At 37.7% G+C, this 27,730-nt stretch overlaps 1 protein-coding gene across 6 annotated transcripts in view; it reads right to left on the bottom strand.

The window, feature by feature from the left end:
- ACSS3 (acyl-CoA synthetase short chain family member 3) overlaps window positions 1-27,730 on the bottom strand; it is an 88,891-nt gene that overhangs the window by 17,385 nt on the left and 43,776 nt on the right. For all 6 annotated transcript variants that reach the window (XM_071552151.1, XM_071552150.1, XM_071552152.1 and 3 more), the window contains 3 exons: window positions 20,824-20,927; window positions 3,366-3,461; window positions 1,375-1,438 (listed from right to left, as the gene is read on the bottom strand). In XM_071552151.1, the coding sequence (XP_071408252.1) occupies window positions 1,375-1,438; window positions 3,366-3,461; window positions 20,824-20,927 (264 nt within the window). The remainder of the gene's footprint in view (window positions 1-1,374; window positions 1,439-3,365; window positions 3,462-20,823; window positions 20,928-27,730) is intronic.

Consider the following 27,730-nt stretch of genomic DNA (forward strand, 5'->3'; position numbering starts at 1 on the left):
TATTTCCTTCCATTCATCTAAGCAAGCAGTGAAGAATCCGAACTATCACAACTCTCCAAAAATTTGACACAGAAGAAACAGATGAATGCATTTCCTTTGGGAATTGTATTTTCTGGCAGTTAGGAAGTGCTCAGAGCTGGAGCATTTTCTGTGACTAAAAACAGAGGTGGTTACAGCTACCACATTCATCACAAAGTAAGCATCTGTCTGAGGAAACTGCCATTTGCTTAAAAGCCTGTGAAACATTCAGAATACACAGCTGTCATGGGCTTTGGAAAGCAGTAGTCTAGCAAGTGTTACAGGAATAAGAAAGGTTCTGTGTGTGTGGCTCAGCTTCACGAACGAAGATTTGGGAAGGGCTGTCCCCACGTGGGTGTGCCCTTCCAGCCTGCGCAGTGGATTTTTCAGGTGAGGCACAGCGTGCGCAGAACTGGCCCCACCATTTAAGTCCTGAGGTTCATCTGCCACGGCTGAGCGAGCTTGGACAGTGACATTGAAGTCCTCAGGACTAGAACCTACAGCACCCAGCATTTCCCAGGAGGTCTCCCATCCAAGTACTAATCCGGGGCTGACCCTGCTTAGCTTCCGAGACCTGACGGGATCGGATGTCAGGGAGGCATTTAACTGCCTTCTCGGAAAGGTTCTAGCAACAGTGAAAAGGTATAAGGCAACACAAATACAACTGATGTTCACAGTGCTATCTAAACAGAAACCAGTTTAGCTAAGTGCCAAAAAAGGTGTACTTTCAAAAACAGTATCAAAGCTTATGGAACACATCTGACACAAGTCTGGTACATGGTACCAAAAATATTGCTGTAGTCCTTTCCTCTATGTATCCTGTCCAAGTTCTACTACAAATTAAGATTCATGCAAAGCACACAAAGACATCTTGTTTTTTTTACAGAGAACAGAAAATAGATGTCCTCCCGCTAAAAATGGGCATTGATTGGGGTTAGGAAATAGTGAAAGAGGAAGCAGTATCACACCTGTAAGCCAAAGTCTGTCAATCTGCACTGCTGAACTACTTCACTGAAGTGAAACATAAAAGAGTGAAGGGAATGATTCAGTATCTTGTTCATACATCACAACAAGAAGGCTGTGCCAGAGGCTGGTAATTATGAAAATGGTAAACTTTGTCGTAGTCTAAGAAAAAACCCCAGCAATCCAGACTCACACAATTTCATCTCCAATTTTTCAATATTAATGGACACAAAACTTTCTGGCAGTTTAGTATCAGTATCATAGATAGACATGCTTTTCAATCTTCATTACTTCAATCATTGTGTTTTATATGTATACATATAAACTTTAGTCAAAAGACAATCAATCTATGTAGGAAGCTTCCCTTAACCATAAGATACTTATTTTTCTTACTTTACCACAATAGTTCCCAAAGTATTAGCCTTCACTGGTTCCTTATTTTCATCCAAAATCATCACTGTAAAAGAAGTAACATAGGAAGAATATTCAAGTTTAGTAGTGCGTTTTCAGGTGGAGAAAAGTGTCTTTCTTTAAGGATATCAACTGATGTCATACTTCAGAGTGGCAATACACAAAGCAACAAAAGGAATTAAGTAATTTGGAAGTGCCAACTGGATAATGTCATGGCCTTATTAACATTCATCCTTAAGCACAGAAACTCTTAAATAATACTCATTCTTTGGAAGCTGAATAGCACAAAACTCCAAAAGGGAAAAACATAGAGCAGAAAATTAAAAGACACTTTCATACTGGAGATTCTAAACCTCCAAATAGCAAAGGGCCACTAAGATAAATGAAAAATATAAATAAAAAGTACATGAGTAACATGAGCAAGAAATAACAACTGAAATTACTGAAGGCTAACCCAGTTAATGTGAGAAATACTACTGGCCATAAATAAGTATATTTGCTTTTCAAAGGCTCTCAGAAAGATGCCCCTCAGGTAACAAAGTTTATTGTAGTCTAGCACAGAGATAAAGTAACTCATGAACTACCCAAATCTGCAAAGCAGGGTAACGCTCAAGTACAGCACAGAATCCAGACCTCCCAACTGAAGCCTTTACCCTGGATGACACTAGCTCAGTGAAAGCATCATATCCTGATACTGAAATTTCTGAGGAAAAACACCTGAAATAGCCTCTTCTTACTGTAACTGATTCATCAAGGTACCAGTCTCCTCCTTAAAAACTGCTTATTTCAGTGCAGAAATATTTGGAGAAGATACTATACTGCTCACTCCTGAATTACTGAAGAAGTGACTTATTTCTTCAAAATGTGGAACTTGCTTCAGTGTGAAAATGCAATGAAATTATCTGGAAAGGATTCAAGTAGGTAAAAGGAAAAGCACAATATAATCTCTGATTTAAGGCAACAGAGCTAGAAATCAGCATGCTATTTTGAATCCCTTTTAAACACAATTTGTGCCACTGCACTTTGATATCATAGCTCTTATTATCTGTGGTTTTAAAAATCAGCAAAGAATCAGTTTATTTTATCAATATGCAACAGGAAAGAATTTGTGTTTAAAAACAGAGTAGAATTTTTATATTCTTGCTACTCCTACTTCTTTCTAGTCCTTACTATCATCTGATAGAACACGTGATGCCATTATATTCTTTCACTCTTTCCTATTTATTAAAACTCTGGACAAAGTTCCTGACATTGTTTTAAAGTTGTTTTTAAGTTATTGCTTGTCAACATGCTATAACTGTAAGTGCCAAAACCAAGAGTTGCTGAAAATGTTTTATTTTCTTTAATGCTCACTACCAATTACATTAATTAGAAAGAAAAAACAGCTTAGCTCTTTCTGCCCAATTATGTGAGAATTTTTCCTGAAGACCATTTGATCTTTAATCTAATTATTTTTCAGATTTCAAGGCATTCTTGAAACTGTTAAAATCAGGGTTCCTAGGTCTTAAAATATTTTTGCTTTCTTAATCCTGTGGCTGCACCCTCTGCATGCAAATACCTTCCAGACAATGAGTGTTCATCCTTTTCATGTTGGTCCAAAGCCTTGCATTTCTCCCAGCTGGAAACAAAAATACTCCACAAATACTGAAAGATAATGTACTTAACAACTCTCTCAAGTTGTGTTAAAGTGTAGAAGCATTGTGGAGAACTGAGTAATGTGTCACAGTCTGTGCTATTTCTTTTATATCATAAAGGCAGAAGTAGTTGATTAGTTTTCTTGAATATTGCTCTGAACTTCTTATTCACAATCACATTCCACAACACACAAAAAAGCAGAGCTTTCTATTACAGGAAAGGAAAATATGTTAATAAGACCGTAATTTGCTTTCACTACAAAGTACGACAATTACAGTGCACTTACCAAGGAATATAAGCAATGTCCTTTCCTAGTAACATTTTTAGCATAGTCTTACCATTATATCCTGGCACTGGTTTTCCCGCCTGTCCGGGTGGAGGTGTTGTAGAGTTTCCCAAACCAATACAGGAAGCAGTAATTGCAGAACCAGATTCTATTTAAAGAACACAAATATCATCAATTGAGGCTGCTCTTAGTTTTATTAAGCAATTTTTGGTTCTAAGTTTTTTGATGCTCAGCACATGAAAATAAAAAAATAAAATTCCCAGACAAGTAATGATGATTTAGAATTCATAGAATCACACAATATCCTGAGCTGGAAGGGACTCTCAGCGATCATTGAAGGCCAACTCCTTGCCCTGCACAGGACAACCCCAAGAATCACATCAAGTGCCTGAGAGCACTGTTCAAACACCTGTTGAATTCTGTCAGGCTTGGTGTTGTGACCAGTTCCCTGGGAAACCAGCCCAATCATCCTCCAGGTGAAGAACCCTCTTCTAATACCCAACCCAAAGCATCCCTGACACAGCAGTCCCTTGCATTCTATCACTGGTCACCAGAGTGAAGAGATCAGTGCCTGCCCCTCTTTTTACTCTCATGAGACAACTGCAGACTTAAAGATGTCTCCTCTCAGCCTCCTCTTCTCCAGGCTCAACAAGACAAATTACCTCGGTTGTTCCGCATAAGGTTTTCCCTTCTAGACCCTTCAACATCTTTGTAGCCTTCTTCTGGATGCCCTCTGTTAGCTTTGTATCTTTCTTACATTGTAGCACCAAAACCCACACACAATATTCAAGGTGAGGCCACCACAGTGCAGGCAGAGCGGGACAAACCCCTCCCTCAACCAGCTGGTGATGCTTTCCCTAATGCCCCCCAGGACACAGCTGGCTACCAGGGCACTGGTGACTCATTCAACTTCCTGCCAAGCAGGACCCCAAGGTCCCTTTCCATGGGATTGTTCTCCAGCCTCGTCTCCCAGGCTGTTCATACATTCAGAGTTGCCCAGTCCCAGCTGCAGAATCTGGCTCTTGTCTTTGTTAAACTTACTTGTCTTATACCTACTTCTCTGACAACATTTCTATATTCATTCCAAGTGGCCTGACTGTGCTTTCATCTCTTAGGTATTTCCTGCTTACACTTGAGTAATAACAATTATTTATTCATACACACAGGTCTTTTGCCCCCTTTGCCTGATTTCTTGCTCATGGGGATGGATGCACCATCCTTGAGTCTGGAAGAAGTGATCCTTGAATATCAATCAGTTCTCTTGGACCCCCCTTCCCTGCAGGACCTCTTCCCATGGGATTCTTTCAAGAAGATCCCTAAGAGGCTAAAATTAGCTCTCCTTAAGTCCATGGTTACAATCTTGTTTGTTGCCCTGCCTCCTCCTTGCCCACTAGCGAGTCCCACAGTCTCATAGTCACTGCAGACACAAGGCTGCCCTCAACCTTCACATCTCCAACAAGGCCTTCCCTGTTTGTTAGTAAAAGATTGAGAAGTACACCATTTCTTGTGAAATCCTCTGCTACTTGTTCCAAAAACTGTCATCAATGCTTTACAGCAATGCTTACATCTTCCTACATATCCCAACAAGCAGTTAGAAATTCCTCCCACCTCACCTTCTCCTCCTCTTAAGATACTCCATTTTGCATAACACTTTTACACTACCAGAGTTGTTAGAGTTGTTATTATGCAAGAAGAACAAAAGCTACCAAGTTATATAACAGAGTACAAAACTGAAAAAAGATCAGTTGCTTTTCACTGTTTCTCTGTAAGGAAAACACCATAATTCCGGTATCCACCTTTTCTTTTCCTTTTTCTCAAAATATGCTTTTTGGGCTTTTTGGTATTTTGCCTTCTGATCTGCTAGTGATTAATGACTCAAACATTCGACCACCTGCAGTGAGCACACAGGTGCTGTAAGAGACTGGACAATTGGAGCTGATGGCTCAATCAGCAGAGTGCTTTGCTAATAAGTTTCAGAGTGGCCACCCAGGCCAGGGTCTGAAGGTTTGCACATCTGTCACCTCAAGCTGGGTGTTAGACAAGACAAGGAAAGAGACAGACTCTGCAAGGTGCTCTATTGTTTCTTTTTCCTTACACAGATGACTTAACTGCAATAACTCCCTGGAACATTCATGTGTAGTCTGTAGGGATTTGCCTCTTGCTGATGAGCCATACTGAGCCAAAATGGACTCAGCTGCCCTGACATAAGAGACAGCTGCAATATCTTAGAAGGTGTCAAAGACTCCCAGAGTATCCTATGACTCACAGTGTTACATCATCCACTGTAAAGCTCCCCGCCCCAAGGGAGGTACTGAAGGAGTTCCCACCTGAACCTGAATGTATGTAACTCTGAGTTTGGGAGCTTCCCTTACCACCTCTATGGATCCAGACTGTAACTATCACTTTGACCAATGAACATCAAAATTTCAACAACTAAGTCTTGTTGCTGGATCCAACAGGTGTCTTGTGGGTCCTTCCAGTCACCTGGGGGTCTGCAGCCCTGCTCTGACTGCCTGTACCAGCACTGCAGCCTCACTGCAGTGCCACTGGTATCAAATCCCAGCTATTTGCTGTTTCCTGCCAGCGCTGACTCTCAACTATTCCTGTCAGGTTTTCTGGGCATGTGGGTGGCAAGCCATGTGAAGTGCAGTCATCTTGTTTCTGTCCTGTGACCACATGTGTGGTTTTCAGGTAGGGGAGGCTGGGTCAACATCTCGATTTGGTCTCATGGGTAGGGCTTGGGAAGTTTCTCCTCACCAGCTGGTTTAGCCCAGTTTCATCAGTAATGTCACTAGCATTTCTTCTTGGTAAAGAGTTATTTTTTCACTTACATCTGGGTGTATTTGGTCTATCTCTCTGTATTGGAAAAAACAGGGGTATTGAGTCCAAGGGCGGAGACTTCTGTCGAAGGTCACCACTTCTCCGAATTGTCTCAAACTGAGACACTCTTAAATGCTGCTCTAACTGTGAGTCACAGAAAACACAGTGTAGGTAGTTTTAAATGCTAGCAGGAACACAAGATGAAACTGTTACTTTGAAAATGCAGCTTTATCGTCTGGAGATGTCCAAGCTCCAGGTCACTTGGCCTGGAATTCATAGTCCATGACACCCTCAAGTGCCAGCAAACAAAGCAAGTTTGTTTCCATCTTTATATGTATATCTGATAAGTATGATCAAACCTATTTTCAGCTCTCTTGCATACGGAAATTAGAATTACTTTTGCTGTGAATTTTCTCAGTGGCTCCATAGCATTCATTTGCCACTTCAGAAGTTGTTATATGACTATTCAATTGCTTAAAGAAGCAAGAACAAGAACAAAATTACAGTCTCTTGTGGTGGTTTTACAGTAGGTGCTTAAGTAGCTGAAAATTTAGCTTCAACAGCATGGATAAACTAGGGCCTAAATCTACCTGTGGGACACAGAATAAGAATTGTCAATCCTCCACACTAATAAAGACAGGCTAAAAAGTAATTTTGTTTTTATCTAATCTTTCCCTGTTCCTTGTCCTACATAATGCACATTCCCTGCACAATTGTGGGGAAGTCTTTTACAACAAGCTGAACATCCAAGCTACAATTACAGCGGTGAAACAATATCAAAAGGATCTACCATACTCCGTCTGTGATCACACTGAAGTTGCAGGAAGAGAAAAACACAATTTACTCAACAGTTTGGGAGTTTCATTTTCTGCACAGTATTTATACTGAAGCCTTTTTTCTATTACTTGGAACAGAATGAACAGTGAACTGGAAAAGACAATAGAAAGGACAGCCTCTTTTTTGACTATGTTAGGAAAAGAAGTGGTAGCAAGGTGTTTATCTTGCCTTAAATATTGCACAGCAAGAACTAAAAACCATAAAGTAACAGATCAGGCAAGAAAGGTATTTTGTTGCCTCCAAAACACAGGCATTAGGTTTGCTACTAAGAGGTACTGAATATGAAGTCCCTGTTAGGCTGATGTGCCAGTAACACTGGCGTGAACTGGGAATTGACGAACATTTCTAATCAAGAGATCTCAATCAAAAAACCCTAGGGGAGGGGGAGAATCTGAAATTCCTGAAAATTAGTTTGGGTTTGCTTGACTCTCTCGTACACTGTTAATGAAATCAATACAAACTAGAAAGGAAACTTCATCATACTAATTTGTCTGTATTTGTCCCTGGTTTTCAGACAATAGTGAAAAAGACTGAATGAAAGTCCATTTATTCTAAAGAATAACAAGTTCTAAAACTTTGTGAAAAGGTCTTTATAATTGTTATTTCTTCTACTGTCTTCACAATTATTGATGGATATATCATTTTCATATTCACTCAGTGCTCTAATCTCTAAGCCATACATTCAGTTCCCATGGGTCAGTAAGACTTTTTATATACATGAAAAAAACCCAGGTTTTTGGTGCTTGGATCAGTTATTAATTCAGAAAGGGAAACCCAAAAGCATCTGCTCTTTGTGTTAGGCTATCTGCTCCTGAATGCTGAAGATTCCTTTACAATATAGAAGCACAAAGGAGTACTGTCAAAGGACAGCATGAAGCTTTGTGCAGTACATTTCTTGGGAAATCAATGCATATATCTTTCAAATGGGATGCTGGATTGAAATATCTATTTCCAAAACCTATGAGGAAACAACAGCCTCTTTCTAGGACAGTATTTATTATCACAGAGAAAACAGTGAGTTGAAAGGGGAATTAAATTCAAAATCATTCTGAAAAGACATCACTGTTCAGAACGCATAAAAATAGGTAATGGTAAGACAATTATGTGTAATACAAGTACTGTGTGGCCCTTTTTTATATTTCCAGTACATAAAGTTTCTAAGGAAGGATAACACTTGTCAAGTGTACATTGTATTCTATATATCCCTTACATCAGGTTTCTGAATGTATGAACGGATACCCCTTCCCTGACACTTGTTTACTGTTGCAGATTATCAGAAATTCATGCACAGCACCTAGACAGATTTCCAATTTTTAAGTCTTTGAGATCTTTCCTACTGTTATGAAATAGAATAGCAGGCCTAACAGTCGCTCTCTTCTGCAAGGGATTTAGTACTAACTGTCCACTCACTAATCTAGCAAGCTGGCTTACTCTGCAGCTGTGGAAGGTTTTTCAGAACAACTGGATCATAAAACCAATTTCCTTTCTGCATTACACCTTACCGTGTGACAACGAAACAGCTATTTAGAAGAGCAAAGTTTCACAATTAGTCTAGTAAATGCATTCAACGCTTGCTCAGGAAATAATGTGTACCTCTGAGAATCATGAAAAGAACTTCAGTCAGACATGGAAGAGAGAGTTAGTGAGGGACTGTCTTAAACTCAAAGCTGTTCAATTGTCCCAAGTCCCTCCTTATGCTTTTTCCTTTCAGGATCAGGTCTAATGTAAAGAAATAGTTCTTAGTATTCACAGATGTGACATTCTTTTTTTTGTCCTGCTCTACATGTTAAGATATTATTATAAAGATATTTCAATACTATTGAACTATCCAATATAAATGGGACAGCTAATAAGGAGTCTGATACAGGTATTTTTGTTGCATTTGTGTCTTGAAAAACAATTCTTATGTCAGAGAAGGCACTGCTGATCCAGAAGCAAAAAATGCATTAGCAAGGGGAGTCTGTAAGTGCATATCTGACTTCATTCATCAGAAAGATTCCATCTACCTGTGTGCCTGATTTGCAGAAGCTATGCTCTGCCAAACAATGCAAAGCAACTGCTAGTAAGTTCTGTGCTCAAATTTGTCTTGCTCATTCACAGTCAAGTTCAATCAATATAGTTTTGAAAGAACTCATGACTTTAAAGATTAAAAATGTCCTACTTACATACCCCCTACCACTTACATTCCTGATATAATTTCTAGACAGTGTCTAGGTTCCTCAGCATAACAGACTGTCACAATTCTGAAATATTGGCAGTTTTGGTAGAAAGTACATACAGAAAACACACTGCCTTTTGACAATAATATTGAAGTTTGGGCTGTGCTAAGTGGCGAATGTAAAGCTGCCTGTTTTGAATTTCTTATGATGCAATGGAAAGACACTGAATGCATGCAAGAGAGACAGGAAGTTGTTATGTGGCAGGAGAGAAAAAGAAGCAACTGTCATAAATTAACATACTAATGAATGCAATAAATTTAATGCACTAAATTCTCACTGTGGCAGTGCTTTTATGAGTCATTCTTCTGTCAAGACTGTCATTTTCATTGTGGGGAATTAAAGGAATTAATACAGCAGAAGACAGCACTGATAAAATACAGAGTCTATGAAGAGAGGAAGCTTAGGCAACAACTGATAAGAAATCCATTCACATAGCAAGAATGCACCTCTGAAGAGACTCCTTGCACATGCTCCCTCCACACAGTGTCACTTTAATTATGACAGAAAGGGTGTGATGAAGAATTTAATAGTTACAGCAAAACGCTCTTTAGTATGGCAACTATTGGGCATCCTAGAACAGAAAACCAGATGAATTATAGGACTCAAAATCACAGTATACCATACTGCTTCCTTATAATAAAACCAAATCTAACACATCACAGAAATAGTATGCACTGGTGGTGTCCTGAAGATTCTGGGGCCAGATCATCAAGTATTCATACAGACCTCATTTCCTTCATCCTTCAGCATAAGACAATGCAGAACAAAGAATTCAGTTTCTCAGTCAGTCCTTCATCACTAAAATCCAAGCAAGCTTTTCAGTCTCTAGCCGCAGTAGCAATAGGTGGCCTCACTCACAACTTGGATTTAGCACTGTTAACCCTGACAAATCTGTCCAGATAGACATGCTGCAGGCTGGCAGCCCAAGCATCACTTTAGTCTTATGCTTACTGGTCTTGGGAGGTAATTTCAAATGCTTGTTTTAGCCTCTGTACAGTACAGCTCAGCCATGCCTTCAGCTAAGCCTCAAAAATATCCGCTGTATAATTTTTCCAGGATGTTTTCTTCACCGCTTCCCTGGAAGAGATCTACACCATGCTGGTGCATGAGACATGCTGTATTACTGATGTGTAGAAAGAATAAGCACACCCAGCTAGTGCTAGGTATTTAACTACAGTCTGATACGAACTATCCATCAACACTAAAACAACGAGATGACAGCAGGGCACTAAAGGGCACAGAGGAGAATAGGTTGTATAATCCAAATACAATGTGATGTGTGATACTGCAACAAAAATCCACAGCACAGCTGCACCTACATTGTTAGTATATGCTGCTATGCCACAATTTTCACCACCTTCTAAGAGTAAAGTCTAGGGAAAATTACTTTCAGAGCTATGATAACTATATCATTAACTACCCTACCCATTTTATTAATTTCCTCTTCATTTTACTTAAGTTTGTCATCAAATGAAGTAAAATTTAATGAACGAGCTTACATTTACTGAAACTCTCGCATCGTGATATATTTAGCAGGGCACTACAGCAAATTATAGCAAAAACGTGAGAAACCACAAGGAGGCTGCAATGACTAAAGAATTTGAAGAACTGTAAATTCTTAAGGATTCCCTGATTCAGTTTTATCAACTGTCAGAAAGAAGTGTGAAATTAAATCCAGTTCACACACTGCACAATTAGGTTAGATTAAAGACAGTCTGTCATCCTACACTATAAAAGGTTTTGCTGGCTAATAGTGAAACTTCAAGAACTCTTTCATACACTGTTTGGTATTTCATTTTACTCGTTACCCTGAGGAGTACGCCAGATGGAGCAGAAAAACTCTTAAACAGTGATTGTAATTATAATTTATTTTTCCTCCAGCTGACTGCATTCTTAACTTATTCCTCTTGTGAATTAAGCAAAAGCAGCATCAACACAAAAAATATCAGGTGCATGCAGAGTGACAAAAGATAGTGAGCAGCAGGGGTCTACCTTAAAAAAGCTCTCAAGACATATCAACATTTAAGTGAGTTATGCAAGTTAAGTGATTTGCAATCAAGATTTTCATAGTTGCTTTACAAGGAGTTTTTCAACTGCTCACAAACTTCAGTAAAGCCAGGGTAAAGCTAGACTATGCACTAAATCAACTGCAAAGGAGTTCAGTTAAGACTTTCTTGCTAAAATGTTATTTAGAGAGACTATCACCTCTAAAGCACGACCTTGTGCATCAGGCTGCTTACAAATTTAGCTTACATTCATTTGGCAGAAGATCAGAACAACTTGTTACCTTCAGGTGTGATGGCTGCAAAATATGTTTCTTCAACCCACTACACTCTACAAAACAATGTAAAACCTCTACAAGTTAAGGTAAGACTCACAGAAAAACAAAAGTGGTTATCACCTATTCTTCACACACAGATAAAATTAAATTTAACCTTTCTCGATTGGTTAATCTGTACACAGAGGCTTAAAAAAGCTCTTCTTAATTGCTTAACTTTCTCTACTCAGAAATGGTCATGTAGAAACTTCACTCTGAAAACAGAGAAAAAGATAAAAATGGAAAATGAAGCAATTCATTTTTTAAGAGATGACTAAGGAAATCAGAAAGATCCATTAATTAAACAGACTCTTCAGTACAGATATATTTATACAATAGGACCAGTACATTGCATAAAAATTTGCCTTTTTTTTTGGTTATGACTACTTGCTGTTCAGTATTTCCACTTGAAGTTCTCCTTATTCTCTACGTTCTTTATTGTACAAGAGCACCAAGAGTGCTCAATCAACAGAGCCATACATTACAGACACCACAGAAGAAGGTTACTGTCTGAAAAATAGCACCGACAAGAGCTAAAATGGACAACATTGTGACAGCCACATTCATTTTCATTATCCATTATATGAAGAAGGATGATTCTGTAACTACAATGCACAGCTGGACACTGCACAGTTGACTTAGCTAATTAAATTGCATGTAAGTGAAGATAACTGTAAAAAAAGTGTGGTCTCATTATCCTTCTACACTTTGGCTGTACATTCAATTGTATTGAACTCATTTTTTTTTTAAGTATTATTTGTCTTTCAGCCAGATTAATTTTTGCCTACATCAATGCTCTGCTTGTCATGCAGCCACAGGCATGGTAGGACTGGCCTAAAAGCAGGGGCACAAAGTAGTGCCAGAGATGAAGGAGGGATGCTCCACTCCCTCTTTCATTGGTGATTTACCCTTACAGAAGCTTAGACCATTCACAAATCACACACCCAACAGCTGTGTACAGCTATCAAGAAGCAGAGTGTTTCCCCCATTTCTTGCAAATGTACAGATGCATGAAGGAAAAAAAAAAGATGTCAAAATAAGCTAAAGATATTTGAAAATATGAACCCCATTTCTCAAAAAATGGTATCATACATATACACAAGGCCTCTAAGGATTTCAAAGCACATCCAAATAAAATCTCCACAATAAATGTAAAAAATGTAACTGTGAAGAAGCTCTAACTAGCTTAGTTAAAGGTTGGTGGACCATGACAAATATTAAAACCAAATTCAGTTATCAGAAACTGGCAAGCTAGTAAGAAACACCAGAAGTTTATGCATTCATTTTCTAAGTACACCAGGCTCCTTTGCCTACAAATGGTGTATTATAATGTAGATCTTATCAGTTGTCTATAGCAAAATAACAGCCAAGATTAGAGAAGAATAGGGAGCTTTCTGGTCATACTTGAAAGATGTCAGATGGTACGTTTAAAGATGCATTAATTCAGGCAATTCAGGCAACTGAATTATATTTTCAGACTAAAAATTAATTTCAAATTATTTTCCTCCTACTGTGACATCATAACTGACACATGCTGAAGTACTAAGAGATAAATGGAAAATATAAAAAGTACTTACACATCTCAGTGCTGTTTACTGTTTAATCATCTTGTGGAATCTTAATATATTGTATGCATAGTAATATTGCCAAGATGGAAAACACAGGTAAAATTACTGCTGTGCAGTATCTTTATCAGGGTCTAACATCTTAGAAGCATACTCTTTATCTTCACTGAGCAGCCCTCAATCCTGCAAAGGGTCATTCCATCCATGTACTAGATCCATGCAGCTTAGTATTCGCTTTACTGTTCTTCCATCATGAGGCAAATCATCTGCTTCACACTATTGAGGACTATATTCTCTGAGTAATATAAAAAAGCAGTTGGCATGTGACAAGAGGTCAGCAACCTGTAACATCTTCACACTCATACAAACTAGAGATGCCATCACAGCTCATCTCAACGCAGATGAGACTTCATGATTCTATTAATATGTTCATTCCTAAATGTGTCCTCTCTTCTTCTTCATTTGCCTATTCAGTGCACACTAAATATTGTTCATGGCTCAACTCCATAACTTAAGAGTGCTTTACAGTTCCTTTATTTTCAATCATCTCAACCACATCAATGAAATTTTAAAAAGGAGGAAAACAATTCTAATACTTCATCCATATTAATGTATGTCCCTGGCTGCATGTGGAAAGACAATCAGAAAAGATTAATAAGCACTGAGAAACTGAAGTCAAATGGGAACAGAAAAACTTAATACATGTTTTCTATCAGTTCTAAGTCAGAAAATGACAGTGTAAATGAGAATGAGGCAGAGTGGCAATGGCACAGTTGACAATGAATTTGTATCAACAGAGAGGTCTTGACCAGTGGTAAAAAACCAGAGTATGGCCACAAGGAAAATAGAACCTTCCCAGAAATTTAAAGCACAGAAGTATATGCTTTTTTTTTTCTTTTACTAGAAGGACCTAATGCATTTACTCACTTAACGATGCTCAAACTGCAATAAATTCTAAGTAAAAATAAAAAAAATCCTTCTTTTCTTTCAAGCCACAACACTTCTGCCCAGCATCTTTGCAATGAGGTATATTTCCCAAAATGCACAGGAAAACTGCAAGTTATGTGAAATGCACATCTGAGATAACCTTCAAATAAGAAAACACATCTCCTTCAAAGGAGAAAACACATCTTGTGAAATGGGCAAGACAGTGAACAGCAGTGAATACCAAAATAAACCTATGAAGCTGTAATGGTTCATTCAAATCAAAACCACCTTAATATGTATATAATCCAGACATACCTTTGATGTCCAACACACACATACGCACATCATAGTAGTAAACAAAACATTCCTGTAAAAAATATTTCCCAACTAAGCAGATACAGCCTAAACTTCCGAAGGAGAATCCTCTTCACATGGATTCCTCAGAGAAAACTCATGAAAAATCAAGAGTGGAAGATGAGCATAGATGACTGTAAGATTAAAATGCTACAGAGGGCAACACAATCAGGGACTCAACATCATCCATTTTACTAAGGCATGTTACAAATCATATATATGGTGGTGATGCTGAACTCTGTTAGCATGAGCAGAGACTCAACATTTTAACATTAGATTAACAAGATTATATCAACACAATTACCAGTTCTGAGCACCTTCAGCCTTCAACACCTAACTCTCTTCTCAACTCACCCGGATGCAGGGTGCTCCAAGGCAAGGTTTTCGCAACTAAGGAATATAACCATGTCTCCAAATGAAGGCTCATTTAAGAAACTTCTGTAATTCTGCTGTTCCATGTGACTGCCCAAGTAGTTTACATCATAATGAAACACTCTCAAAAACAAAAACAAGGCAAGGTGGAAGAAGAGTGAGGATGAGGAAATTCTGTCTCTGCACTTGCAGGTCACTTCTGGAATGTACACACTGACTGAGGACTCTGATGCCCCACACTGAGGAGCATGTTTGCCCACTCTTCCTTCACATCTGAGTGGTAACATCACTGGAATACTGTAACAGAGAGACACAAGTTCTCTTCACATGTTTAAGAGGCTGGTTGGCTTCCTCAAAGCAATTTAGCACAAATTACTTGGCTCATTAGAAAACAAGACTGTCAAATAGTAACTCAAATCCGTTTCACTCCTTTAGGTTATGCTAAATTATCATAAGATAAAAATTGCAAAAACTATCAAGGCTCCAATCTCAAGAGAGAAGCAAATCACCAGAACGAGTTAGGAAGAGTTCCTTGATTTTGACTAAGGTTGACTAGACAGACAGAAAAAAACACATGCAAATTCTATTCCTTTTCTCTGAAGCTAATAGTAAGGGCAACTGCACAGAATGAGACAGCCTCATAGAACTGAAGGTCAGTCTCTGCCCTGGCAATGTTTCTGGCCCCTAAAAAATCTTTTTCCTCTCTCTCCTTCAATAAGGGCAACCAAAAACCTACTTGAATTGAGCATCCTAAGATGACACTGAAGGAATGATGTGCCACTGTTACTATTGATATACATCTGATTACTAAACAAACTGAAATGGCTGAAACAATCTTTATTTTCATACTCTTAAAGGACAAAATTCAAGTCTTCAGGTGGAGACATGACAAATACCTCTTATAAGTTCAGTTATCCAGAAGCTAATGCTCAGAGGACTCTCTAATTCAAGTCCGCAGAGCTGCAAAAGTTTCTGCAGTGTAATTCCCATTTCTGTAGAACTGTTTTGCAGGACAGCAGCTTCCACTGAAAAAGATATGATTCTATGCTTGACAGGATACACACATCATTGAAAAGCATGAACTGCATCTACACTGAGGCAGACACCTGATAACTTAAACCAGTAACCTGGACCTTGGAAGAAAATTCTTGAATCTCTTTCATCTCGGCTCTAGATTCCTGACCCCCACAAATCCAGAACTGAATTTCTGGCACTCCAAAAAAAATTTCCAAGAATTGACTCTGTTATTGCAAATTAAACAGCCATCTTTTCTTTAGTTTATCTTCCCTACTGCCTTTGGGTCCAAAAATTTCACAATATTAAACAAATGCACCGGACTTATCTGCACATGTTTGCATGGGGTAAAGCAGAAGATCACTAAAGAAAAAACTCTGGAGTCCAATTGTCTGTTGTGGGGAGATGGAGGTCTGGTCTGACCAGGTAATTCACCTAAAGAACAGTTCTGTAGTATAAACATGGAAAGATCAGCTAACAGAATTCAGTTGCAAAATCCGTCTTTCTGCACATTCACATGGAGATTCTGCACAATGCTGCCAAGACAACACAATGGAATCTGAAGACTGAGGACCATGTCACGCTGCTTTGAGACCTCACTAGCAAACTCTTCCCTGTACGTGACTGTAGTAGGAAGTAGTCCATTGAGATATATTACAGTGAGTACACTTAATCACGATTCACATTTTTTATACTGAATTCAATTATACATTTTTTTGTTTGTATAGTCCTAATAAAAGATCTGTATAACCATTACTCCCACATTTAATTACTTAATAAAAGTATTATGTCCTAATAAAAATATTACCAACATAGCATTTGCATATTTTAGAGGTAAGACACAGATAAATAAGAAGAAAATTTTCAAAGCAATGTAGTACATTATTAATTGTAGTACAGATCCCAGTACAATGTGCACATAATAAAACCCTTTTTTTTCAACAGCCGTAATGCATCAAGCACTATGTGACTTTAGTCCTAATGCATGCTGCAGACACTCATTCCTTACTGGATAAGGCAGCCTATTTTCATGAAAATGTGCACAATCTTTTCATAGTTCTGCCTGCTGGTACTCAGGGCAATAGTGGCTAACTCCAGTTAGAACCTACTATACTTGTACACTCTGTAACTTTGATTTCCATAATACAAAACCAAGAAACATGGAAACATGTCTCTTGACAGAGACTTTATGCAACTCAAATTTTATCACTAAATTTTTGGCTTCAGTTCTGTTTCATCTGATTATTCCTATTTCCCCAAAGAGAGAGTCTCAAAATGTTTTTATTTAAAAATATCAGGAGAAAAAACCTCTTTATATCCCACACTTACTATGAAGAAATAGAAATCTTAATTTTTTTAAAATGTCAAAAGTGATGTAGCAGTTTAACTTTATTTCTTTTTTACTAAAAAAGGCTGAATAGCTAACATGAAAGGAGCTGAGGATGTTTAACACAAACTTTCAGAGTCTTTGTGCTTCCACAGCTCGTCACATTTTTTGTCTAGACCTCAAAGCCAGCTCCAAAGCCAAGGTAACCAAAACTCAAATTTCTTCTTGTATTGAGGCCTTTCCCTCGAGAGGAGGGATGTGACACAGCAGGTACAACTCAAACACTGCTTACGCTACTTCAAATAGCTCTGGCAAGCTGCCATCTAATTTATTACCTGGATCACTGAAACAGAGCTATTCTGACATTTCCTGAAAACATAACTACACAGAGAGAGAGAAAACAAGGTCCAAAATATGCATTCTTGTTACTTTCCAGACAAAATATCACAAAACATATGTAAATATGGTAAGAAAATTTGTCTCAAAGAAAAAAAATATGTTTTCTGAAACTAAATTTAAGGCTTCCTGGATAACTTGGGGCAAGGTATCTGTCTTTCTCAATTTAATGTCTGCAAGACTGGAATAACTATACTTAGTTCATAGGGGTGGTTAAAAAAATTAATTGTTTGTGTTTGCACAACTACTTTGAAGATGAAAATCGCTATTTAAGGGCTAAGTGTCAATTCGTATAAATAAGCAGAAACGAAACACTGTCCAAACCCAAAACAAGACTATCCTCTCTCCATGTACAGCTGAGCACAGGATCTGAAAATACCATTCTTACATCCACTGTATCTCCAAAGAAAACAAGTTCTTAGAAGTCCTTACTGCCTCAAATCCTACTTGTCAGTCATTGATCCTGCGACTTATATTTCACAGCTTGTACAATGTGTTTACTATACTCGTAACACAAATATTATTATTTAAAATGAGTGTTATTGGTAAAGGTGTACTGGCACAAATGACGCAAAGCCTGACACAATCAGGCTTTCCAGGTGGAGCTGCTGTGAAGACCCTTAGGGAAAGTGTGGTTCTGTTTCAAAGTACTGTTTCAACTCACAGTGATTTCACATACTCCATAAATCTTCCAAGGACAAAATGAAAGAAATCTACATTTCTTTGTCCATACTAATTTATTTCTGGTTTCAGTATATGGCAAACAGCCCAAGAGCTTTGAAGATACCTTATCAAACATGAAGAAGGAAGTGGCTCACACTCCTTTTCTATTTTATAATACTTTTGTTGAACAGCCTTTTGCATCCCTTCACTCATACTCATGTCCATCTCCAAATGATGACTTAATCACTTCTCATCTCTGCAAAGCTTACGTTTTCCTTCCTTTTCTCAGTCATTAACAAGGGAATAGAAATAGAAAAAATATTTACCCAGATACTGGATTACTCTCCTCCTCCCTCCTCCGTCTTCTGCTTTAGCCTCAGTTGAAAGAACCAATGACTAAGACACATTTGCAATGGTAAGATCTACAGCATTCAGGTAAAATTAGGATGCCAACATTTCTCACAGTTTTGTGTGCTCTTTTTTGGAAAAATGCAGATAAATATCAGCTTGGGGAATAAGAAGTACCAATTTGTCACACTATCAAAGGTCAAAAGCATTTTCATATGTAGCTGTAAGTTAGAAGCTTTCATCTTCAGGCATAAAACCCAGCAATTTATAACTTCAGCTGCAATATAACTGCAAAAAAGGGTAATCTTTTGTGCTAAGAAGTTATATTTGAAAAACTTATTAGTTCAACATACAATAGCTAATAGTATTGACTTCTTGCCAGAAGTGATTAGGGTGTTTTATTCTGTGATTTCAGTTGTCAGTTTTTATATTAGAGATAGTTCAGAAAAATGTTATTTCTGAATTTGTGGGTCCTCTATTCTGTCATCAGTCACTAACCTTGCATATTTCTAATGAAGTGAAACAGCTACTTATCTGCTCTGTAAAATATTTCACATTCAGTACATACACCCTTAACGTCATGTACTGAAATCCAGTACTGCTGAATTGAAAAGGATTTTTCAGCACAGAAATGCAACGTTTTGCCAAGTGACAGATATGGATGAATGTGACAGAATTGTTTTTTTCACAGTTAATGGGATACATTAAGCCCTGCTACAATTTAATTTAAGAGCATGCCATGAATATAAAAATAAAGAAACTGTACTCTGAGCTGGGCTCTTGGTCTTTGACAAATCTCTCAAACACAGTTTTACCCCTATACACTATGAGTACAATCATATCCACATGTTTGTTTTAAGATCTGTCATTAATTCTTTTGCTACTTGAGATACCTGAGATTAGCTCAGTTGGTCAGAGAATGGTGCTAATAACACCAAGGTTGTGGGTTTGATCCCCATATGGGCCATTCACTTCAGAGTTGGACTCGATGATCCTCATGGGTCCCTTCCAACTCAGAAGGTCTGTGAAGGTTCTATGTCTGAATGAATGCAGTAACATGAAACTCCCTCAGTAAATACATGCGAGCGCTATAGGCAATTTTATATATATCTATATATCTGCATAAACACAGATAAAATTATATATAGTAATATTGCTTACTGACAGTTTTGTAGTTAAAGACATGTTTTGATCTTTTCACCTTTTTCAGTTAATTGCTCATTTTGCATGACTCAGGCCTGTTTTTGCCTACAGACATTGGGATCATAGAGAACTGAGCAAAATCCAAGTCTCGTCTCTCATAATAATCAGTTAATCAGTAGATTAAATCAAGATTAAATAAAAAATGACACTACTATCTTCCAGTACTTTTCCGATATTTATCTAAGATTGGGGCCAGGTGTGTGTGTATTAATAACAATGCATTTTAAGCCTCCTCAACTGATTTAATTACATAATAGACGAATTAAACAGTTTCCCACTTTTATTCTAATCTTACATATTTGCTAGCTAACCCATCATGGGGGAACCTCAGAAGGTTTTTCTTCAGAGAGAGAGACAGCAGACTCAAAACAATGATCCACAGAAAACACAACAGGTATTGAAAGGGAATAAAGGAGGAAAGAAAGGAAGGAGCTGCTGTAATACATTTCCTTTAGCTTGAATAGCAATAATGTGTGTAAGAAGCAAAATCTGAATCTTATCTTGTAATACTGAAATTTAAAAGTACATGAATCCATAGTTATAAAGAGATACATTTGATCAAGCCTTAGGCCAGAATTCAACTGGAATTTTTGCAAAGTTACACGCAGACTGGTACTCTGATTCCTTCATTGCAGTCTAAGTACCTAATCCTCCTCCAGTGAAATAAATATGATACACTCCAAAACAATCACTAGAAGCTGGATGACACCCATACAGAACAATATCAAAGACCAAGGAGTGCACTCTGTGCTGCAGATTATTTGCTTTTAATTACAGAAAATATGTGTGCAAAAACTTAAGCTAAAACTTTAAACAGCAAATTTTCTATCACAAAACAGTCACACATGCAAATAACATAAAAATACACCTGGAAAAAATACTGATGCGAGCCTTTTTTTTAAACACAGTTACAGAAAATACCTTTTTCTATATATAGGTTTTTAAAATGCTGTGTTCTGAATGTATCTGAAGTTACTTTTCAGACCACTTCCAAAAAAATTCTTCCTGCTTGAATTGTTATGTTCACACTTGATCCTGCCTATTTAAAGGTTCATAGAAAGAAATAACAGTTCTACCTGCAGACTCAAGAAACAAGTCTGAAAATCTCTCCTCACTGTATTTTACAAGCAGTATTGTAGAACACTCACCAGTTTGCCACCAGTGGTCCAAGACAGGTACCTTGAAGACTTTTTTTGACCATTCTAGTGTGTCCACATCACAGTGCTCACCAGCTACAAATAATGTTCTGAACCTTTAAATAAAAATAAATAAAGCATATATCTTGATCTGGATGTGCAAAGGAAAACAAGGTAGTAGATACAATTAATGTCTCTGGTCACCATTTCAGGTAAAGGAAAAAGAGGAAAGAGGACTCAGTCTTTCAGTGCTCCCTCCTACTAAGAAACTATTAGAATATTTCCAGTATTAATTTATTTAATACTTTATCATGTAAAAAAAGCTTTATTTTCTGAATGTGAAGACATTGGGAGACCAGAGGCAAACAACTGTCAGTCAAAATTAAAAATAATTAAATGCTCTGTACACAGGAACTAGGTAGATAAACACACAGGAATGAAATAGTAAAAGAGTCAGAAAGATTTATCAGAAAAATTAGTAAAGAAATACACAGAACTAAAAGGAAATACTTGTAGCATAACTCTTAGTTTTACATTGCTGATCATGTTACATTTAAACCGATACCAGTATTTTTTGAACTGTTGACTCATCTTTTTATAGGCATTTGGAAATGAGTTGTGGGGAAACAATAGGATAAAGCCGCCTTCATGTGGTGAAGCAGGTTATATATACATAAATAAAAACCAAAATAAACTAATCTTACTAGTTAATGACAATCAGAAAAGCACTTAGCAGCCTTGGGTCTCTGATCACCGTACAAGACTTGAGCTCATTTGTCTGGACCTTCCACAGCTGACTTTGGCAGAGAAGAGATGCAATGCCAGACAGTCCCAACAGACGCGTTCTGCATGTTTGCCAAACTGGAACTAGCTTCCTAGATAGGTGGTCAATGCCCCATGCAAGGCAGTGTCTAAGAGGAATTTGGACAATATCCTTAGTAACATGTTTCAGCTTTTGGTCAGCCTTTAAGTGCTCAGGCAGCTGGACTAAATTACTGCTTTAAGTCCCTTCCAACTGAACTACTCTGTTCTGTAGTCATGGATACTCATGGCACTGGCCAGACACCACCACCTAATAAGAAGACACGAAATGTAAGAATCATTTATGATCTTGTCCCTGCAACTCCAAGAAAGAAATAAGCAATCCTCTTCAAACAGAAACACAAAACTTTTAATTCCTGTTCATGATGTACAGATGAATATGCCCATCCAACTATAATTAGATGAACTGTTGATTTATATTCAGTACTTTCTCGTTAGTGCACTACTATTTTGTCTGAGTTGGTGACAACATGATTCCTGCAGGGAGCACGCTATTTATCTTGGCTCTTACTATCCATAAAATATGTCTATGCTGAACTAGTTTTCTGTAGTACACAAAGAATAAGAGGCAACTGTAGAGAACAATTTATATTTACGAGACTCAAAAGGGTAAGGTTTACTTTTTACCTAACAAAAATCAAATTAAAACCAAAATGAAACAAAGTCCAAGGCCCCAGAGCAACATGACACATGACTAGGACACAGTATAGCACCCTTAAGCTACTGTTTAAAACAACAGCAGTTAAAGTTATGACTATATCACTTCAGGTGAATTTTTCTGCATCTCAGAAAAAGGATATCAGGGATGTCTTAAAGTTTTGGATATTGCTAATTTTGCTGCACACTTAAATGTGTTCCTATTTAAGCAAGATTTTGAAACCAAAATCATCTACTTGGGAAGTAATAACTAAACCAGAGGGAAATTTAAGATATAACATTTCTCCTTTCATTTTACAGATAAATCACAACAGAAAACTGCACCTCCTTCCCTAGAAGGCTGGTATGGCAATCTGAAACACTTCAACCACATTAATGCCCCTTTATAAACACCGAGGGCAATCCTGCCACAACATATAATGTGTATTCTGACTGCAGAACTGCCTTGCATATACCAAATGGCTACAGGCCAAAGAACTTGCTTCCCTCTCCCACATTCTCCCTATACAGCATATGACAAAAAAAAAAGACAAGAGGCAAACAGAGATTCAGACTCCACATCAGAAGAACTCTGTTTACTACCAAGGAAACTCCTTCTTCAACTGAAAGTGTACAGGTATACACACTACACATTTCACAAACACTGGAGAAACAGTAGACACTCTGCCAAGTACTGCATCAATCCCTTAAGCTTCCAAGATGACAAAACACCTAGTTATATCAATGGAGCTTCATGTGACCCAACATCAGACGCTGGGATTAAAAGTACTTTTCAAAAATGTTCCCTTTTTAGGATTGCAGTACCCTCTCCCGCAGTCAGATCAATGTCACTGACATTTTGTTTCACTTCATGTCTTCCCTCAGTCCATTCTGAATAAAGACAACTGTTGAACAGAGGACCTGACACTTGTCCTTTAGAAGTGGACACAAACTGCACAGACTTTGCAAAACCCATGGACTTGTGGCCACAAAGGGAGAGAATTCTTAGATATGATGGGTATGAAACAAATTTTCCTTCAGAGTCATGTAATTTAGAAAAAAACCTACGAGATTCATCTTTCCATGGCAATAAAATCCAGAAATCAAATTAGGAAATTATGAAAAAATCAGAGCAAGTAACCCAAGAGTTTCCAAAATGAGAAAGAGAAATGCACAGCTCAGCCTGTCTGACCACAGAACTAGGAGTACCTCTAAGAGAGAATTTACAGATTGACTTCCATAGAGACTACAGACATCCCACAACAAGGCTGCCCAAACCAAAGAGATACTTTAAATACTCACATTCCATTCTCCTCCAGAGGACAGGCACATGCTGATAGAATCATAGAATAGAATCATAGAATCATAGAATCGACTGGGTTGGAAAAGACCTCCAAGATCATCGAGTCCAACCCTTGGTCCAACTCTAGTCCATTTACTAGATCATGGCACCCAGCGCCACGTCCAATCTGCTTTTAAAAATCTCTAGGGATGGTGAATCTACCACCTCTCTGGGCAGCCCATTCCAATGCCTGATTACTCTCTCTGGAAAGAATTTTTTTCTGATATCCAATTTCCCCTGGCAAAGCTTAAGCTCGTGCCCCCTTGTCCTATTGCTGAGTGCCTGGGAGAAGAGACCAACCCCCACCTGGCTATAACTTCCCTTCAGGTAGTTCTAGACAGTGATGAGGTCACCTCTGAGCCTCCTCTTCTCCAGGCCAAACAGCCCCAGCTCCCTCAGCCTCTCCCCATAGGGTTTGTGCTCCAATCCCTTCACCAGCCTTGTTGCTCTTCTCTGGACTCGCTCCAGCACCTCAATATCCTTTCTGAACTGAGGGGCCCAGAACTGAACACAGTACTCAAGGTGTGGCCTCACCAGTGCTGAGTACAGGGGAAGGATCACTTCCCTGGTCCTGCTGGCCACGCTATTTTTGATACAGGACAGGATCCCATGGGCCTTCTTGGCCACCTGGTACAAAAGGCAGCCTTTCACAGAGGATGAGTGACCTTGCTGTGTAGATGCATGGCAGGAGAACATACAGATTAAAGCAACATCTAGAAACAACATAAGTAAAATGTTATGAAACATCATAAGCGTAACAAGCCATATGCTCTAAACTGACAGTGATGATTGGCCTAGATATAAAAAATTTTATGAGTTTATTGTCTTTTAGGTCCATTTACAGATCCATAGTAGGGAAAACAACTTCCACAAGCAAAGTATCAGGAACTAATCACCAACATAGGGACCAGCTAGATAATAAAAATCCGAGAATACTCCTATTTGTGAACTAAGTAGCAGCAACACATAGAGGAAGCCATAACAATAACTTCCATATAGGAAAGCCAACTTACTGCACATCTAGTTAAAAACATATGAAAGTCAAAATATTACCATGTTGAACTTGAACACGCAGATGAAAGAATTCAACTTAATTTCAGAACAGCGTTTTGGCCAACCCTTCTTTCTGACACTCCAGGAGAGCTTGGAGTGGCTTGGAATAGAAGGCAGGAGGTCAAATTTATAAGCAGTTTTCCTATCAAATAAGGAAAGTTTTCTGTACTCATAAATATTCAACATCATTTTGGTAAACTGCTTTCTGAGCACACTGGAAGATATTGATTGTAACCACTGTGACCCTAATCAATATGTTGCACCTGAATGCTTTTAATTATAAAGCACAAGACATTTTTGACAATTACAGTCAATAGGTAACTAGAAGTTGTAACACAGGTAAAAGTTTATGATAGAAGAAAGCACAACATTGTTTAAGTAATAACCAAAAATATGTATTTTATGAGACCTTTTTAAGACTCATATTCACATGGAGGGCACTTCTGTTAAGCACTGCTCAATTTACTTTATATGGAAAATTCTGTCCTTAGACATGTTAAAAGCATTACAGCCATGATTTAAAAATTAAATTAATTAATTCATTGAGTTTACAAAACACTGAAAAATTCCATTAAGTATCCTTGTTTTAAAATAGGAACACTAGGAACTTATAGGACTTGACAAAAATGCTGAGATACCTTCTTATCCCCTGAGCCAAAAGCAGAATTCCTCTCTTCTGAATTGACAGCTTTAATAATCAGATTTAATAATGTGCAGGCTCAAGATAACTTTATGTTATAAGAAGAAGAATCAGCTCTTTGAAAAATTTACAGCACAAACCATCAAAAAGAGTGTAAGAGCAAAGTGCCACAAGCATAACAAAACATAAGAACTATGGAATTATTTTCTCTACCAAAAAGTATAGAAGACAAGGAATGGCAATAGTTATAAAATTTTGCACTGAATATTTTTTCAGTAGTCCGCTTAAATCTTCAAAGCATGTCAGTGCACCTGTTGCTGCAATTGCCTATCACTGCAATACATTTAATTTGGAGGAAAGGTCTTAAAACCCCTGTGTTAAACAAATATGTCATCAACTGTTCTGAAAACCTACATTTCTAACATGAAATTCAGCACACTCAGACTCCTATCCAAGAGTCCAGCAGAGTAGACTTCAAGTACTACTTGATACAGAGGACAGATCAATGTCCCTAATGGTCTTGGCACAATCTAAATTGTTCAACACAGCACGTCACTCCAAGAACAAAAGAAACCACATCTTCAAACCATTTCCCAAAAGCAAGAATATTCACATGGGTAATATCTGAGCTTCACTTTTTCAAATCAAAAGATCATGGAAGTTTGGGGGTTTTTTAATTCTAGAATGCACACAGCATTTTAAGGCATTTTTTTTTCTGGCAAAGAAAGACTCTATTCTGCATCATGTTAACAAAGGTTCATTTGCACTTCTTAAAATAAACTGGCAATAAAGAACTCTCACTAGAATTTAATGCACTTGGATCCTACAGAGATAGATAGATAGATAGATAGATGATAGATAGATAGATAGATGATAGATAGATAGATAGATAGATAGATAGATAGATAGATAGATAGATAGATTTAAACATATAAACTATAAAAATAGTATTTTCAGATCCTTCTCCTTTTTTGTCGATTGATGCATTTGTTCATTTCTCTCCCTGAAGAGATTTTACCTTGGTCATGAGTATCCAAGCACTGGTAGTTTGGGTGAGACAGACAAGAGAGACACTGAAGACAACTGCAGCTCAGCTCCTTCTCAGAGTGTGGTGGGGGAGAGCCACACAAAGGCTCTTCATGAGCAGAGCTCAGGACTCCAACAGGAACAGCCATATATGATCTACAGCAGAGTAGGGGGCAGCGTACAGAACTGCAAAATGTACTTCTTCAACTGTCCTAAATTCTGTGTCTTAATCACATATCTTCTAGCAGCGTGTGTGAAACATAAATTCTGTAAGAAAGTATTTCCTTCTAACAGTTTTGAATTTGCTACTTCAATTTCACATCCTCTTGTTCCGGTTTTATGGACAGATAATGGGAATTTCTTATCTACTTTATATTCATTATTTCAGCAAGTTTTTATGCAGTCTCATATTTCTTTCTAAAGTAAGTGCATTAATATCTGGTATCAGATGAACAAGTCAGAATCTTTAAATCCCCATGATATTAAATGGCAGAACATTCTCAATAGACCAAAAGTTGAGAAACCAAAGTAAACTATGGAACACAAAAGGCAAATTATTACTTCTACATTAATCTAATCTGCTGAGTTGTTGCCCCATTTTGTCAGTTGCCAATCATTTGGAAATCAGAGCAAACCAGCTCATAACAGTTAAGTCAATTATAAGAGGAAGTGTGATTCTAAATACAGAAAGAGTTAATGGCTTCGTGTTACAGAGCTACCTCATGAAGATGAGAATGGATTCAATGAGCTCAACAGAATATGCTCAGGTAGGTAAGGCTCATGGAATTTGGATGTTACTTACTTTTCAAACACAACAGGCAGCAGCAATATGATCAGACAGCCTGCTCAGCAGTACTGGATGTTATGAAAAGCTGTGTCTTAAGATCCTCTACAAATATGTGGTTGAATAAGGTTTGTGTCCTACACTATTATATATTAAACATGTCTTTTACTATTAAGCATGAGCTGTGTTGAAGACATAAGTGATATTTTGTGTTAAAAGCAAAAAATTTTCAAGATTTTACTCCAACAGCCCCAAGGAATTTAAAGAATACACACTAGAACTTATAGAAACCCCATATAATTTTGTGCAGAGGCCAGTGGTGTCAGAATTATCAGTTTTTAATAGAAGTGTATTTAACTTATGTCACTTCAAAAGAATATAAAACTTTTTGTACTTCAATTTACTTCTGTAGATGAAGCACTGTCTTGTATACAAGAAGCTGGCATTGCCTACCAACTCTTTTCCTTATCAGTAACTGTCTATTTTAACATATCTTTTAGAAGTGACATTGACCTTTACCATTTTATTAACATAGTTTCTCAGGAAAGAAATGTACCATGGTGGAAAACTCTATCAGGACTGCATTCTTGGAATTGGAGTCTCTAACATAAGGATC

This window comes from Pithys albifrons, chromosome 3, assembly GCF_047495875.1.
Source record: "Pithys albifrons albifrons isolate INPA30051 chromosome 3, PitAlb_v1, whole genome shotgun sequence".
In the NCBI taxonomy this organism is placed as follows: Eukaryota; Metazoa; Chordata; class Aves; order Passeriformes; family Thamnophilidae; genus Pithys; species Pithys albifrons.